At 51.7% G+C, this 16,727-nt stretch overlaps 7 protein-coding genes across 7 annotated transcripts; 4 read left to right on the top strand and 3 right to left on the bottom strand.

Moving 5' to 3' along the window:
- Positions 1-216: 216 nt before the first annotated feature.
- CC84DRAFT_1125487 (FAD-binding domain-containing protein) lies at positions 217-2,296 on the bottom strand. Its single transcript, XM_018175719.1, has 5 exons — positions 1,966-2,296; positions 1,654-1,916; positions 1,459-1,598; positions 883-1,389; positions 217-769 (listed from the first exon to the last, which is right to left on the bottom strand). Exons 1-5 carry the CDS (start codon positions 2,188-2,190, stop codon positions 423-425), a joined length of 1,482 nt encoding a protein of 493 aa, XP_018033569.1. The 5' UTR covers positions 2,191-2,296; the 3' UTR covers positions 217-422.
- Positions 2,297-2,325: 29 nt separating this feature from the next.
- CC84DRAFT_962652 (uncharacterized protein) lies at positions 2,326-2,850 on the top strand. Its single transcript, XM_018187974.1, has one exon. The coding sequence runs from the start codon at positions 2,461-2,463 to the stop codon at positions 2,746-2,748; it is 288 nt and encodes a 95-aa protein (XP_018033568.1). The 5' UTR covers positions 2,326-2,460; the 3' UTR covers positions 2,749-2,850.
- Positions 2,851-5,764: 2,914 nt separating this feature from the next.
- CC84DRAFT_1207928 (uncharacterized protein) lies at positions 5,765-7,220 on the top strand (the record flags this gene model as incomplete). Its single annotated transcript, XM_018182128.1, has 2 exons — positions 5,765-5,852; positions 5,905-7,220. The coding sequence occupies 2 exons, from the start codon at positions 5,765-5,767 to the stop codon at positions 7,119-7,121; spliced, it is 1,305 nt and encodes a 434-aa protein (XP_018033567.1). The 3' UTR covers positions 7,122-7,220.
- Positions 7,221-9,385: 2,165 nt separating this feature from the next.
- Positions 9,386-9,781, bottom strand: CC84DRAFT_1166939 (uncharacterized protein). Its single transcript, XM_018179085.1, has one exon. It carries the CDS (start codon positions 9,662-9,664, stop codon positions 9,398-9,400), a length of 267 nt encoding a protein of 88 aa, XP_018033566.1. The 5' UTR covers positions 9,665-9,781; the 3' UTR covers positions 9,386-9,397.
- Positions 9,782-11,203: 1,422 nt separating this feature from the next.
- Positions 11,204-12,703, top strand: CC84DRAFT_1261810 (heme-dependent catalase; the record flags this gene model as incomplete). The annotated part of the gene is made up of 3 exons (XM_018185099.1): positions 11,204-11,477; positions 11,607-11,978; positions 12,031-12,703. 3 exons carry the CDS (start codon positions 11,204-11,206, stop codon positions 12,600-12,602), a joined length of 1,218 nt encoding a protein of 405 aa, XP_018033565.1. The 3' UTR covers positions 12,603-12,703.
- A 683-nt stretch (positions 12,704-13,386) lies between these two features.
- CC84DRAFT_1261809 (alpha-galactosidase) lies at positions 13,387-15,782 on the top strand (the record flags this gene model as incomplete). Its single annotated transcript, XM_018185098.1, has 4 exons — positions 13,387-13,450; positions 13,501-13,533; positions 13,581-15,152; positions 15,235-15,782. 4 exons carry the CDS (start codon positions 13,387-13,389, stop codon positions 15,780-15,782), a joined length of 2,217 nt encoding a protein of 738 aa, XP_018033564.1.
- A 91-nt stretch (positions 15,783-15,873) lies between these two features.
- Positions 15,874-16,329, bottom strand: CC84DRAFT_1220089 (uncharacterized protein; the record flags this gene model as incomplete). The annotated part of the gene is made up of 1 exon (XM_018183136.1): positions 15,874-16,329. One exon carries the CDS (start codon positions 16,327-16,329, stop codon positions 15,874-15,876), a length of 456 nt encoding a protein of 151 aa, XP_018033563.1.
- Positions 16,330-16,727: the final 398 nt, after the last annotated feature.

The raw sequence follows: 16,727 nt of genomic DNA, 5'->3' as shown, positions 1-16,727 counted from the left end.
TCCTCCTCCTCCTCCTCCTCCTCTTCTTCTTCTTCTTCTTCTTCTTCTTCTTCTTCTTCTTCTTCTTCTTCTTCTTCTTCTTCTTCTTCTTCTTCTTATGTATTCTTTCGATTCTTAGTTCTGCTTGCATGCCAACAAACTACCATCAGGTTTGTTTCATCTGTATCATCGCCGATGTTCCTGGGAACGGGGTTTTGGATACAGAAACCGAGCATCGGCCGTTGAAGCCGGGGAGTGTGATGTAAACTAGTAATGGAAGTACCATCACACATCCAGACCTGCGCGCAGTTGAAAAGACCTCTCTTCTTCGCTTTGCCCAGACAGACTCGTAGTAATCAAAGCACAGGCTTGTCTTCAATTTCTGATACTGAGCGATTGCGACATGTCTACCTCACACCAGGTCTCAGGACACCATAGCTCCGCTACACCTCGATTCTCTCAAAAAAACCAAACCTCCCCTGCGGATCATACTTCCGCTTTAGCCCCCGCAGCCGCTCTAACCGCCACTTCTCATACCCATACACGGCCTCATTACTCTCGTCCCCAATCGCGTAGTTCACGTACGCCCCGAGCCTCTGGCCCGTCCCTGCGAGCATCGCCTCTCGCACTTTCTTGCCATAGCTGTACGCCAGCGCGTCCTGCGTCGCGTTGCTCGCATCGTAGGTGAAGGTTGGTGCGGCGAGGATGTTGCCGTCGCGCAGAGGGAAGGCGGTGCTGGCGGGGGAGACGAGTTTGACGCCGTTGGTGGCGTAGGCTTCAAGGAGCATGCCTAGGATGGGGGATCCGTCAGTTGAGTCAAATCAAAACAGGGGGCCGAGATATGTGAAGGTCATGTTGTAGACATGACGACTTCGTACTGGAGATACGGAGGGGGGAGAATACCGGAGGTGTCGAGCCCCGTGCCCGGCAGCTCCGCGAAGAGATTGAGGACGGTGCGCAGGTTGGCCGGGGACCATTCGACCAGGTCGACGGGGAAGGTTTGACGACCGAAACCCGAGGCGCAGTTTGGACCTGTAAGGGAGGAGCCTGAGAGTGCGTTTGCGCCGGCGAGGTCAGTGTAGTTGGATGTTACGCTGTAAGGTTTCAGAGCGTCGAGGGGCGCGCTGTATTTGGGCGGGAAGGAGGGGCCTTGCCAGAAGACGAGGAGTTGGATGATAGGTTTGGGGGAGATGGACGGATTGTTGAGGATGACGCCGAAGTGGGTGAGCTCGACAGGGCGGGATTTGGCGCGGATCCAGGTATTTAGCAGCGTGAAGAGGGGTTCGAGCGCTTCTTCTGTGAAAATGTAGACTTTGGTCGAGAAGCCGTTGTCTGCGGGGGTGAGGCGGTCGTAGAGTTGGTAGTGGACTGAAGTGACAACGCCGAAGTTGTGGCCGGCGCCGCGCATGCCTGTGGTGAGGATGGAGTCAGTATAGGTAGGAAGGTAGAGGTGGGAAGGAGGATTGAGGCGTCACGTACCCCAGAACAGGTCGGCGTGAGAGTTTGCAGAGACGGTTATTGCGGTGCTGTTGGCGAGGACGACGCGGTAGGAGACGACGTTGTCAATAGCGAGGCCGTATTGGCCTTGCATCCAGCCGTGTCCCCCTCCAAGAGTGACCCTCCAAACAAGGTCAGCAGATGCACGACTCTATGATTGTGATTGTGAGATCTCACCCGGTAAATCCTGTACAGTCGCAAGCGCCCGCAACGAGAGTCTTTCCAGCGGCCCAAGCGGTTCCGATAACTTCGCCAGACTTGGCGCCGCCTTGTATGTAGGCCACCGGACCCTTCTCGGTCCGCTTGTTGCTGATGGTCACGTTCTTCATACCGCGCATGTTGATCCCGATTCCGCCTTTGAAGTTGTTCAGCGTCTTGGAGAAGCCGTGCCCACCGTTGAAGACAAGGAATGGTACATTGCGTGCGTTTGCGTACGCAACCTACCCATGTCAACTCAATATTCCCTAGGTGTTCGAAATAAATACTTACTGTAGCCTGTACATCTGCCTCAGAAGTCACCTTGACGATGGCATCAAATGATGGATTGATGTTGGCTGCCCATCTTATCTTCGCATCATCAAAAGCCTGCGACCCTGGGGTGTAGATCCCAGCAGCCGGCGAAAGCTTAGGTATTAGGTCCTTAGAAAGGTCTCCGACGCCTGTTGCCGATGCGACGGCTGCAAGACAGAGCGCCGTGAGCGGTGTAGCTAACATAGTCACCTTGGCGTGCACCTCTTAATTAGTCAAGCAGAGGGTGAGAGATACCTAGTGTATGCTGCGGCGATGCTGCAGGTACATCTATATTAGAGAATTAGACTGCATATCTGATGTGTGGCGACTTTTTGTGGTGCTGAAGGGTGCCTTCAGGATGGTCAGACTATGTCCGAAAACATGACTGCGGACTTCGCGTCAGCTATGTGGTGCGCCCTTTCGACGAACGAAGCGTGTGACACTTTCTCAACTGGCTCGCATCTTTTTGTCTAGATGATCCGTAGACATGGTTGGCGTTCGGAAGCCATGTGTGGTGAGGCAGCTCCTGGTACTCACCGACGAATTTTTCCGGCGCCGAAAACCGAGACTCCCGGCGAGTTGTGGAAGCAAATGGCTCAGACTGATCATCAGTCCACTTCAGCGGTTCCTACGTTTGCTTTTCCGAATGCTGGCCTACGTTGGTACGGGTCGGCAACTGGTGTGGTAATTAATACGCCAATGAAACATACCATTCACCTAGAAGCACCGTTCTGTTGGTGCATTTGTTGTGGAGGTGCGTAAATGGTGTGTATACACATGCCATGAATAAATGCCGAGTGCTGGGTTGGTACCTGTTGCCTGTTATGCAGAAGTGAATTCAAGCGCAGATTTGCGTATTTTCGCATTGGTTCTCAAAGCATTCCTAAGGTCGAATCCAGAGCACTGTGCATACAAGCAGTCTCTCTTGTAATGATAATTCGAAAAGGTCTGGTAGTCTCCATTCCTTAAAGCCATCGTGTAGTATGCAGCGAGGCAAACATTACTTGCTCGGATGTGGCTTCACCATAGTAATGGAGACGACGATTTTCGGTAAACTCAATTGATGTACAATCGTTTATCAAGATATGGAAGGCAGTCTCCTGGAGGGAAACTCGAAGCTGACCTCTCCCATTGCGGATGACGCAGCGTTGTTTCGATGGGACCGACGTGTCGCATCGCCTAACATCCTTGGTGAGCCAGTGCTTGCTAGTATGGCCATTCATGCTGTGTTCCGAGCCTTGGGGATCTTGAATCATATTTAGGGCCAATTAGTGACGCGTGATTCTCTTCGGTTATGATCTGGAGCAGGAAAAGAAGGCTACAACCGTACTGTGCAGCTCCGGAAGAACTGCGTGCAGCAGCGCAACAAAAATCCTGACGCTCGTCGCAACAGGGTAGCCAGTCAAACTGTTCGGATGAGGTGATATCACATCCCCGGGAATGGAGGATGGGCACTTCAAGTTAAACCATTGCGATTCCGCGCACGTGGCACAGCACGTTCAAAAGGCCGACGCAGAGGGAAGATGGGATAGCTGATGTATGTCGATTTCTTAGCTTATACATCCTGGGCGCTTCTTGTTCGCAGTGAGTGTTATCTAAACGACATCTTGACGGAACTCGCGAGTCATGGTTGCGATGTAATGGTCAGGTGATGGTTGGGAGGGAAGTTATGTAAGCGTTCTAGGGCTGCCGCATGTCACGTGCGATCCTGTCGCCCGCGGGTGCTTCAGACTGGACGAGTCCGTCATATGTCACGTGCTGAGTTGTGACCCGTGGACCCGTGGACCCGTGGATCTCAGCCTGGTCAGAACACTGGAGATTCTTCTCGCCTCGGGTCCCCTGCGCAAATGTTCATTGTTGTAGCTCTACTTAGCGACCGCCACGCAAAAGACTCTAAAGACAGAGCACAGATTATCAAACAACGCTTGTCAGTTAATCAAGGCACGTTTTCGATTGTTCGCGATATAAGCTCCGACTTCATCAGAGCTCGAAGTAGGAATTCTTTCGCTCATAACCATCATCAATTTTGAGTTCCATTCAAGCTGGGCGTTGACAGACAGGCACATAGCACCTTAGCTTGCTTCCTACTGATCGTACAAGATAAAAAGCTCGTTCTAACGATAATGCCAATTCTGGTCGCGAGAGGATTTTACGAAGTATATCGCTACGATACGAAGTGCGTATACCCGGTCTCTAGGTAAAGTCAAATTTGTTTTTACCGAAATTGGATCTAGCCAGCAAGAGCGCTGCCGAGAAAATCACTAGAAACCAGAACAGATGCAGCATGCACGTTAGAGCACTATACCTTCTGGTACCATGCTGTACGACGTGCAAAGCTCCATCGCGGCCTCCGACAAGCTAAAGGTCCAACTTTTCACCATTATCAGCATCACGACCGCCGATGGTCAGGTTGGTGTACAGTAAGGTCTGTGCCATACAACTAACGCTGGGACTACGTAATGTTAATCTCCACATCGCTGCGCCACAACCCTCGATATTCCGCCTCTTGGAGACGGCTCTGGGGGCCAATATTACCGTACATCCGTCCCTAGGGCCATATAGCTTACCAAGTCCAAGGCCCTCGGTCTGGAAGGGCCCTCATGCCGAGGTGTATCGACGATAGCGCCGAGGAACATTGATATTGGCGCGAGGGCGATGAGAATTGCTGCATTCGCTTCTGGCAACTATCTACTGTAGTGCCATGTGCTAGAGAAGACTGATCGGCTGGCTGTCTGATTCGGTCATCGTGCCGAAGCTTCACAAGCACCCTGTTCACCACAAGCATTCGAAAACGCAGAGGAATCGATAGGGATACCGGGGATGAAACAGCAAAATCCAGAGTGCTTGCATGTCAAAGCCTCTACCCACGTTGCTTTTCTCCACGGCCTTCGTGGGTACCAGAGGCACCAGTGTTCCCCGCTATACAGTTGCTTTTTCCTTCCCAGCAAAATAATCGCTACGTGCGCCCCACCCACGCATCGGACGCATCCAGATGCGCTGGACTGTATGGAGGTTATTATAAACCGAGAGTCAGGATCCTGGGCGGACGCTGTGACCGATGCATTAGCGTACGGAGTTCGATTGATAGCCGGCGATAGTTCACGACCAATGCCATAATGACGCAAAGGGGCATGCACTGCCAGCGTGGAAGGTGGTAATGGTGCTTGCAAGCACTGCGAGACCACTTGAATAGTTGTGCCTACGATCGGTAGTTTCGATGCGGCATGGGGTCGCTATGATTGATAAATTGGTAGGACAGGCGCGCGCGGAACGCGTTCATTGGTTAGGCCGCCATCGGCTGTTACCGCAGTGGCCGTTCGCATGGGACTGTGCAGTATCCGATTGGTGTGCTGCTACGCTCGGGATAGCCGTTATTGATTTGGACCACCACGTGTAAGGATGTGAACCCTGGATTGACACAAGGAGGAAGGCCGTCATTTGAACCAGCCTGTTGAAGGGGCCGAAAGCAGATCGTGCATGCAGACGAATCATTTCATGGCATGCATACGCTAAGCACGGAACATGAGGGTCCTCGCATGCCATGACCTTGTAGGGTATCTCCGCGTCCAGCCCTGAGCTTCTGTACATATCTATACTTCGGCGCCACTGTGAATTCACTCCAACATGTGCGACCAGCAGCGAGGGTCACAACTATCTATCCATCTGTAGGTCAATATTCTTACGCACCTATAATATGTATTGACAAAGTGTAGCCACCTTCGAAAGCAGGCCTGAGAATTCGAGTCCTTGCATTCCGTAAATCAAGACCCACATCAGTATGGCAACTTGTCAGCAAGATTCGCCTATGCAGCGAAGTGTCTGCGTACCAGGAGAGGGGCGTGTCAAGTTGCGATCCTCTTGCGACGGTATACTATCTCTCAATGCGTACCCTGTCACCAGCCTGCTTACTTTGCTCAGCTTGCTCAGCCGCAAAGGTGAAATGTGATAGCCAGGTCCCCTGTGAACGTTGCCGAGACAATGCCGTCCATTGCTTCTACAGTCCTTCTAGACGCCACGGGAAGCAGCCTTGGGCAAAACGAGTTGCGAGTCAACACCAAAGATTACAATCGACAATGCATGTCCACCCTTCGCAAGCGCCATCCATGGGCTCCTTTCTAGCTTTCCAACCCAACCCGGGAGGTGGCACATTTACAATGCCATCGGTGTTACCACCTGGTGTACCGACAAGTCAAATGAACAGCACCCCGTTCGTAAACGGTCCAGCTGATGGTACATCGGCGGATCACTCTTTCAACGTCACCAACAATCTCCAGTTCCAGGACCCGTGGCTAGGAGTGTCTGCCAGCGCTGCGCCAGCACATTCTTCGAGCCCGGCAAGTACTTCCACGCTAACCATGTCAGAAGCAAGTATGTCACCACTGCTTGAGCCGGCTTTCCAACCCCCGGTGCATGACTGCGAAGCTAAAGCTCTTGCCATGCTCCATTCTTTGCATATGAAGTCCGCGGAGCATCCAACATCCGGGACTCACTCTTCGCAGCAGTTGCCTCCGCTTGACAAGATCTTGCATACCAATCGGATGGCCGTTAGCACGTTGGGAGATCTATTGCAATGTCACTGTGCCCAACAACCGCATCTTGCACTTTTGTACATGGCCACTATCTCAAAAGCCCTTTTCTGGTACCGACTGGCGATCAACTTGTCTTTCAAATCCTCCACTCAACTCCACGGAGTCCGACATGAGCCGTTGTCACCGCAGTCACATACTGGACCATTCTCTATGTCTCCAGGACCCAACACGACCACTTCCGCCACCAACACCATGTCGAACCAAATCAAGGAAATCCCGAGAGGGAGAGCGCGCTCGAACACTATCCAGATCGGCTCGTTCGACTTAGAGGAAGAAGACGAGGCAATATTAGTGCGCAGTGTAGTTGTGACGGAAGTCAAAAAAGTAGCTCGTCTGGTAGATTTCATGAGAAGCGGTGGTATACAGACGAACATCACCAAAGAGCACGGCGAAGATAGCTTGAGCGTAGGCTCCTGGTACAGGGCCGGTGGTGAAAAGCTGGACAGGGAGGTACAAGACACATTGCAAGAGGCTAGAGGATCCGGTAGAATTGCGACTAATTTCGACCCATATGCGGGAGGCAGTGAACAGATGTGGTCGGCTTGAATTCAATTGAAGGATCCATAGCCAAGTCGGGCATTTGTTGACACTCTTGCAGGTGCATAGAGGCGAGGCAGCTTATCCCGAGATGTCTTTTATCCGCCTATCAGGCTCTTGTGTCGGTCGCTTTATCGTTCAATGAACAATAATGTGCGGAGCCATGCTTCCGTTATCATCAGTCCGGATTTACCAGGAGCGAAGGTTGAGAAACTGCATGGTAATCCTCAGCAGCATCATCGTGTGCAGGGTCCAGATGCAGGGTCGCTCATACGGGAAGGATGGAGCTTGTGAAAGAAGGAGCCCCGTGCGTTGAAGGATCGATGCGATGCGCAAAAGCAAGGAGATCAGAGGGATCCTCCTAACGCCACGCCACGCGCTAAACGGGACTAATGACAATGAGGTCCAACAATAATCCTAGTGAAAGCGTTAACTCCCGGTCCTCTTATCCGTCTGCTTCCTCTAGCAGCATTGTCCCATACATACAAGGTCCTTCAGGAGCACCTTGTAGCAATCCGCGCACAGCTTCAACACAGACTTCCTCTGATACCGATACTGTATCGCCGTTATTTAATTTGCTCTCGTCAGGTGAACTACTTCGACTCTGAGGGGCCGAGCACTGGTTCCAGCCGCAAATGTGCGGCTCGCAATGACCCTAACATACAAGCTCTCTCGATAGACGACGGAAGGACATGGCACGCCAGTCTACATATACCTATCGAAGGCCCAGTGGCCTGCGGATCATGGAGACGTGGTTCATGAAGGCAAGGCGACTGGACAGCCTTGCGTGGACCAGCATCCTTCGACGCAACACCAAGCGCATTGATTATGTGCAGCTTCTAGCGCGGCTAGATGATATCAAGTAGCACTCGGTTGGCGGATGATCGACTCCCCTTGCGGCGCGGTTCGTGAACGAGGAGAGCGGCACGTTGCTCTCGATACTGCACAACAACTGTGCTTCGTTTTCCGGATAGCGCAGCGTCGATAGCATTTCACGCCGCTATCAGTGGACTAGGACATTACCAGGAAGGCTGCAATCAATGTATCTGCGCTAGCTGCGGGTGCTCGAGCCCACATGACCGACTGTCGTTAACTTCAGAGCAATCGGAGTATTTCCCCCGCAAACTCAGCTGGGTACAAGCTTGTGAGGTCTTTCTTCTGCATGAAGGTGATGGGAAAGGAGCATTGGAGTGCTTTCGTAGTTGGCTAGGACAATCTCCACCAAGCCATCTCAACTTCCTCGCGCCTGTTTCGTCCTCAACCAAGGGGTCTCTACAAGGGGCTACCATGCCTCCGCAAAGCACACGTTCTTACCAACTCAACTAACGAGGGGTACGTTGCGATTGTATACACACGTTGCCTATTGGATTGCTAGAACGGCTGCGTCCCAGAGGCACGATCAAATATCTTTCTGAATCCTGCCTATGTAGAGGTATGCTGCAAGTAAAGCGCGGAGGACTCACGCACCAAAATCGGCATACCGAAGGATTGCAATCAACAGACCTTGCCCTCACTTGGCTAGTAGCCATCCTTCGTGGGGACACAGGGCCCAGGCACGCAGATCGGCCCCTCCAACACGCCCTTGCAAAGACCTTCCAGAGAGAGCTCAGGGGCATGATGCCATATTTCATGTGAAACGATCTCAGAAATAGTCTGTGAAACTCGCATTGTCGTCCTCACATGTACAAGGCCTCGCTACCACACTGGACTGTGAATGAAAGCAAGTATGCGACAAAGAGAGCCTAGTAGAGGGGCGCAGCCAAACTAGGCTAGGATTTACTTACAGCGAGATAAGTTTTGTCCGATTCTATCAGTGGAACATGAAAAGAGAATTTCTATGCCTATAACCAGTCTACTCCTTCTTGTACCCATGTTCAGCCTCCACAGCCATATAGGCTCTTACCGCGCTCCGAATCCCCTCCTCAACACTGACTTCCGGCCGATATCCCAACCGCTCTTTCGCCTTCGTGATATCAAATGTCCGGTTCATCGTCAGATACTTGGCCATTAGTCTGTTCATGTGGGATTCCCTTCGACCAAGACTCGTCGTCCACACATGCTATCCTGCAAACACAGCCATACAGTAGAAGAGCCAACCCAGGATTAACCAAATATCTTCTTTCTTGGTAGAATCTCCAGCAGAAGCACCAAAAGTTCGGATAAATTCCCAGAACGGCCATGGTTCGTCATTGTTTGTGAAGAAAGCCTCTCTGTCCATGCGTTGTCTTCGTTTTCGGGCCTTGGGGGCACTTTCGGGTCGACTTTTAGTAGAGCCTCAGCAGCTATCAGATGAGCTTGAGCAGCGTTGCAAATGTAGGTCCAGTCAAACATGTTCTTGCCGTCACCGAACTGCACCCGATCTGTGTCGGCATCGCGTTATCGCCCTCGCTGGGAAGTGCGGTGCCTCTGATAACCGCCGTACACAGCCCGTTCCGTCTGTTGGGCCCTAGCACTAGTTTCTCTGCTTCAGCCTTTGTATAAGTGTAGTAGACAGGCTGCTCGGACTTGGGACAGTAAGGCATATCCTCCGTTGCGAACACAAGATCGGTCATGTTGGAGTGGATGGCGGAAGATGAAGTATAGATAAGGGTTTTCGTTACGCCCAAGTCCAGGATGCATTCAATAAGGTAACCAGTTCCTTTTATGTTGACATTTCCGAAGATTTACGACGTGTTGCGTTGGCCTAGCATTGAAGGCGATGCAGTGTGAAACACCATCATAGGCTTGGTCGTTTCCAGGACGTCATGAATGTCCTGGGGGCTTTGTACCGATCCTTTCACATATTTAACACCGGGCAGTCTTTTTTTATCTATGCTGACATCGAAGACTGTAATAGCGGAAGCTCCGGCTGAGATGAGGGTTTTAAGATGTGGTGGCTTAAGCTGCCACATCCTCCAACAACCAAGACAGGATCCATTGCGGCCACTGTGGAAGAAGAGTTCGAGAATGTCTCAGTGGATGAAGTTGCATCCACAGCTTTTTGCAGAAAGGAAAATCAATGCGGTGCGCAGTGATAGGGCGTTTATGGGCTGTGCTGCATAGGTGGTGTATAACACCTTTGCGCATCGGATTGCACCTCTGTAGCGTAGATTCTACGCTTTACATGTGAGGGTATCAATAGCGGAGGCGTAATTGGCTCATCGCAGTGATTTGAAATGGAAATTACCTGCTATACCTTATATGGAGAACGCTAGAGGGATCCAAATCGACGTGCAAAGGTCCTTGGACATAGGCTCTTGAACACCGGTTTAGTATTAGGCTAATATACTTATCAACGAGTAATGTCCCTAAAATTGATCACATCAATCGTGATTTGCTCAAAGTAATTCCAACAGTCGAAGCTTAGTATGAAAGGAAAGAACGCATGCTTCGCATAGTAAGAGCATCGAATCCTGAACAAGTGACGTTGCGCACGTGCTCTAATTCATCGAAAATGCTCTTTCCTTATCGACCTTGGATTGCTTTGTGCGGGAAGCATTGCTCTCTGAAGACTCAGGCACGCCACGATTTTCATGTTCATGTGTAAGCTTAGAAATGGGGTTATAGCCGTTGGCGGCATCGTCCCATCAAGGATGTGGATCTATGAAACCGATTTCGCAGTAGCGATGTTGTCTGGAATGTGAAGGAGCTAATAAGAGGCGGATTGGAAATACGATGGACATCCATATATGACTTATTAACATTTTTTTCGAGGAAGAGAAGATGTTCAATGGAAGACCCAGTTGTTGCCTCATAGTTTCGAGGAGTCCAGGGAGGCTAACGATCATATACCCGAAGCACTAGACAGATCGATGCGCACCAATGGGCGACTACCAATGGTAGGATCTGATCGTGTTGGTGAAGCCGCGGGAACTACTCTAGCTCCAGGGTCGAAGTCTAGAAACTGAAATTGTGTACAATCTACCCCGCATAGCTACTCGACGGAGGCAACATCTGTATGGCGGAGAGCAACCCTTCGGTGAGAAGGAAGCTAGCTTCTGCGGGGTTTCTTACATCGCGCACTTAAATATGTGGCAAGCATGGAATGAACCAACATTTACTTCCCCAACTTTCTTGATAGCAGATTCATCTTAAACCACGCACAGCCAACAATGAATGGAACGAAATTCATAACCTGTCCGGCAAGCCACCATCGGATTGAGAACATTCACAATGGGAAAGTGGCGAGCGGGACTGTAAAGGCTGGAGGCCAGGACAAACCTGCGCCGGGGAGATACATCCGCTGGGATGCGGAGGGCGTGGAGAAGATACAGCCAGGGGAACAGGAGAAGATCCAAGCCGTTTCAGATCAATTCAATCGCTTCCAGATGATGAACTTCAATGAGCATATGCACTGCTTAAGAGGAACACATTTGAAGACCCAAGGTTGCGTGATGGGAAGATGGTGTGTGCAACCTGATACTGCACATTCATGGAAAATGTACTAACTCATGGGTAGTGAGGCTTCGAAGTTAGTGGGAGATAAGTCTTTCAGTCGCTAACATTCGTTCGCAGGCATCGTGCACGACAACTTGCCTCCTCACCTTGCCCAGGGTATGTTCAGTAAGCCTGGAGCATACGACGTGATCATGCGATATTCCTCCCTTACGCCCAAGCTCGTACCCGACAGTATCCCCGCTCCGAGAGGCATTGGGATGAAAATCTTCGGCGTGGAGGGTGAAAAGCTATGGGGAGAAGATAAGAGGACGCAGGACTGGACATTCAACAACTATCCAGTCCTGGAACTCCGGGATCCAGAAACCACGCACGATATCGCCGATTCGCTGGAGCGGAACTGGAACGACCTGGGTACTTTTGCAGACGAGCAGTCGAAACGTGTGGACGCCGATGTAGCGACGCTCGGAAGTCAGCTGCCAAAACAACACAGTAAGTGGATAATACTGTCTTGATCCTCTCGGCTGGTCGTTAACCCGTAAAGTGGTTGCAATGCCAGAGTATTCTCAATCCGCATATCGCTTTGGAGATTACGTAGCTAAGTTTGGTGTTTTTCCCCTCGGCGAGGAGCAGAAGAAGCTCGAAGACACTGAGATCAAAGAGTCCGATCCCATCAACATCATTTCGCAAGAGCTACGAAGCTTCCACATGAAGAATAAGGTGACCTACTCGTTCTGCGCCCAGCTCCTCCAAGATTTACGTGAGCACCCGGTCGACGACATCGGCATCGAATGGGACGCGAAAAAGTACCCTTTCGAGCAAATTGCAACGTTGGAGTTCCCGCCGCAGGACAGCTGGCTACCCGAGCTCCGAGTGTGGTGGGATGACCGGATTACGGTGAACAGCTGGCACGGGCTCAAGGTACATCAGCCGCTGGGCAGTACCAATCGCATGAGGAGGGTCGTGTATGCCGAGAGCAGGAAGCTAAGGCTGAGGGTCAACGGCCATGAAGACTATGTTGAGCCTATGGGTCTGAATGAGGTTCCTGTCCCTGTTCCGACGCCGCAGTTACCGTTGCGACACCAGCATGCATTGCAAACTACCGAGGTTGCTTGATGCGATTTTTCTTCCTCTTCCCGTCCTCTCTTCTTTGAGTCCGTATCAAGGTTAGTTGATAATCCTCTTTAGCGGGCTTGAGCACTTGCCGCAGGGCGGTTCGGAAGACTAATACGGTAAGGTTTCCGAGGTCGTGTTGTTCTCCAGATGCCTTTGACAAAAGGAGATTCCCCTGCAAGTGATCGGAACCCGTTCCGAGAATCCCATGGTCGACGGTACATGTATGTTATCTTGTTACTTGCCATTTCACATGCAATTCGAGCCAGATGGCGGTGTCAATTGTTTCGCATCTCGCTTCTTCAAATTGGTTCATTGGGCTCTTCGTAGACTCGAGATCTTCGCGATCTGCTTCTGCCTCTGCTCTTAACAGTCTGCACACATGAACCGCAAACAAGAATTCGCGGCGATGCGCCTAGCAGGATGCGGCGATACGGTCCGTGGGCCAAGGGTAAAAAATGGGGAAGGCTGGGGATCTCGGAGGTTGTACCTGGTTGACGGTTGTGCGTCATTCGCTGCAGCTGTCGATGCTCGATGTAGAAGTACTCTAACCGTATGAAGAAGGAGGAATCGTCGGCGATAATTCTCCCGTCTGAACATCGTCAACGGGCGTGGCCTTGGCTGTCAAACCCTATGTACGTTACCCCACAGACTGTGGAGCCTGAGCTTTGTACCCCTCACGATCGGCCTTTTTAGGGAATGCAGCCTGCAGAGGAATTTTCCACGATATATAGGTACGGCATGGGGCCGTTGGTCACGATGCATCGTTCCTCGATCACTGCTCACCATGGGTGTCTTTCGTGCGGTTGTGTTATCGGCTCTACTTGCCACAGTCTCCGTTGGCCAGGATGGTAGGCTTTGAACCGCTTGTATACTTGCGCTCAGCACTAACAAATTCTAGCTATATCCGCTGACGGTACCAATTTCACTTTAGGTGATTGCACTGTTTGTGTATCTGCGCTCTGAATTGACATGATTTAGCTGGTGACAACGTGTCGTACCTTTTCCACGTTGACACCGAGTCAGGCGAACTCATCTCCGATCATTATGGGGCGCCGGTTGACGACTTCACCCCACCAGCTTTTGTGCTGCCATGGGGCTGGCACGACAACTTGGCGAACCTGCGGAGAGAGTTCCCTGATGTCGGTCGGAGTGATCCACGACTGCCTGCAATTCATATTGAACACCCGGATGGAGATACTGTGACGGCTTTGCTTTACAAGTCACATCAACTTGTCCAGGGCAAACCTGAACTACCTGGGTTGCCTGCCACTTACGGAAACGACAGCGATGTTTCGACACTTCAGGTGCACCTGTATGATAATGTGTCAGATGTCTCGGCTGTGCTCTCTTACTCGATATTCCCCAAGTACAATGCGATCGCGAGGAGCTTCAGCGTCACCAACAACGGAACTGGAAATATCTCAATCGAAAGAGCAGCAAGTTTCAGCACCGACTTTCCCAATGTCGATCTAGACATGATCGAAGTGCAGGGTGATTGGTCGCACGAGTTTAACAGGGTCAAGAGGAAAATTGATTACGGGGAGACTACTTTCCGAAGCACTGAGGGGTTCGGTTCTCATCTCCACAACCCCTTCTTCGCACTGGTATCTCCTAGCACGACCGAAACTTCTGGTGAGGCCTGGGGTTTCAATCTGGTTTGGACAGGCAGTTTCGAGGCGACAGCCGAGAGGTTCTCCAATGGCTTTGTTCGCGTTCTCTTCGGGCTCAACTCGCTCCATACAAGTATCCAAGTCAAGCCCGGAGAGTCCTTCCAGTCTCCAGAGGCAGTATCTGTATACTCTGCAGAGGGTGTGAATGGAATGTCACGGTCTTTCCACGATTTGTACAGGAACCACCTGTCACGTGGGAAGCAAACTCACAAGACACGACCCATCCTGTTGAACTCTTGGGAAGGTCTTGGCTTCAAATTCAACCAGACATCCCTAGTCAGACTGGCAGGCGAAGCGGAGAAGCTTGGTGTCGAACTCTTCGTCAACGACGATGGTTGGTTCGGTGTCGAATACCCACGCCAAAACGACACACTTGGACTCGGAGATTGGACGCCGAATCCGCAGTACTTCCCCGATGGTCTAGGCCCTTACGTGGCACAAGTTAACAACCTCACTGTTTTGAACTCTTCTCAGCCCATGCAGTTTGGTATCTGGGTCGAGCCAGAGATGGTCGACCTGAACTCGACGCTGTACAACGAGCATCCTGACTGGGTTCTTCATGCAGGCAAGCACGCAAGGACGCTCACGAGGAACCAAATGGTCCTCAACGTGGGTCTTCCAGAAGTCCAAGACTTCATCATCAACACTGTCTCGGGTATCCTAGATTCAGCCAACATCCAGTACGTGAAGTGGGACAACAACCGCGCCATGCACGAATTGTCCCAGCCTTCCGATTCATACAACTATATTCTCGGTCTCTATCGGGTCATCAACAATCTGACCACGCGCTACCCGGATGTACTCTGGGAAGGCTGCGCCTCTGGTGGCGGACGTTTCGATGCGGGGCTTCTCCATTACTGGCCTCAGCACTGGACCTCAGGTGAGTTGCCATAACACTCCTTAACGAATTTCGACTTCCATGGCCACTGCCCTGTTGTTGAGCTTAACTAACACCTCTGCAGACAACACAGACGCTTCGGACAGACTCACAATACAGCTTGGCACGTCCCTGGTGTACCCGCCTTCCGCAATGGGCTGTCACATCTCGAAGGCACCCAACGGCTTCAACCAGCGCAACATTTCCATCGAATTCCGCGGTCACGTCGCGATGCAATGCGGCTCCTTCGGGCTCGAGCTCAACCCGGAAGAGCTCACTGAGCACGAAGCCGCAGCCATACCCTCGATCATGGCGGAGGCAAAGAAGGTCAATCCAATTGTCATCTCTGGCGAATTCTACCGCCTGGCGCTGCCCGACAACAGTGCTTGGCCTGCGACACAGTTCGTCTCTGAGGACGGCAGCGAGAGTGTCGTGTTTGCTTTCCAGCAGAAGTACACCGTGAAGCCTGCTGCGCCGGCCGTCAAGCTGCAGGGTTTGGACCCTAAAGCGAGATACTCTAATGACCTTGATAATGGCACGTACACTGGTGCGACGTACATGAATGGCGGTATCAACATACAGTGGGATAGGGCGGATTACCAGAGCAAGCTGATATGGCTGAAGAAGCAGTAGATTACGATTGTAGATCAATCAAAGGATGGTGACTAGCTAATCATTTTATCTAACAGAAACTGAGTCTAACCCTGCCATCACATATTGTAGCTCACTTTCCGTTGCCACTCATCCAAGAGATGTCAATCTCAGGCGTGCGCGTTGCAGCCCTTGGACAGGCAGTGATAGGTGTAGAGATAGGCATAGCAGGAGCAGATGATACAGGTACCTCGAAGCCTAGCGGCGGGTGGAACTCGTCTGACAGCTCGATGATGTCCCTGTAATAGTCCGGAAGGCGTCCTCCGCAATGATGGTGATGCCAGTGGTGATGGAGTTGATCGTTCCAATCGCCGTCACCCCAATCGCCATCGTCCCAGCCGCCGTGCTCCCAGTCATCCCAACCGCTAACATCACACTCCTGGTGACTCCCCTTGTAATCCCAAGGAAGACCACGCTTCCAATCATGACCAACGGCTATTGGCCTGTCATCGTATTCAGACCATTGATCGTCGTGCAAGTGAATGCCCCAGTCCCATTCAGTTGGGTTCCGGCCCCACATCTGCTTCATCTTCCGCAAGATCGTCCGTTCATTGCGCACCGAGTCGATGTTCGGGCAACATATGTATGCGTAGTGTTGTGCGCGCTGCTGAAGACACCCGCGTAGGACTGGCTCAAATCATAACTTTCGAAGCTGCCGCGAGCGAATCGTTCATTCCAATACCTAATCTTGCCGCCAGTCTGCTCCCCAACTACCTTCCAAACGTTGGCGCCGACATCCCACCGACCGAGACGGTGCAGGCCCCAATTAAATTCCACCGTAGAGTGCCCCGGATAGTGGTTGTAGTAGGCATCCTCAATTGTGCCGACATACAGGGAGGAACGGCATCGCCAAGTATGATTCCGGCAACGCGGTTGCGAGCGGATGATCCTGGCTGTCGGCCTGCCAAGTAAGGTAGACGAGGGCAT

This window comes from Paraphaeosphaeria sporulosa (assembly GCF_001642045.1).
Source record: "Paraphaeosphaeria sporulosa strain AP3s5-JAC2a unplaced genomic scaffold CC84scaffold_8, whole genome shotgun sequence".
In the NCBI taxonomy this organism is placed as follows: Eukaryota; Fungi; Ascomycota; class Dothideomycetes; order Pleosporales; family Didymosphaeriaceae; genus Paraphaeosphaeria; species Paraphaeosphaeria sporulosa.
Note: the sequence above shows the minus strand (reverse complement) of the source record. Positions and strands in the feature narration are given on the sequence as shown.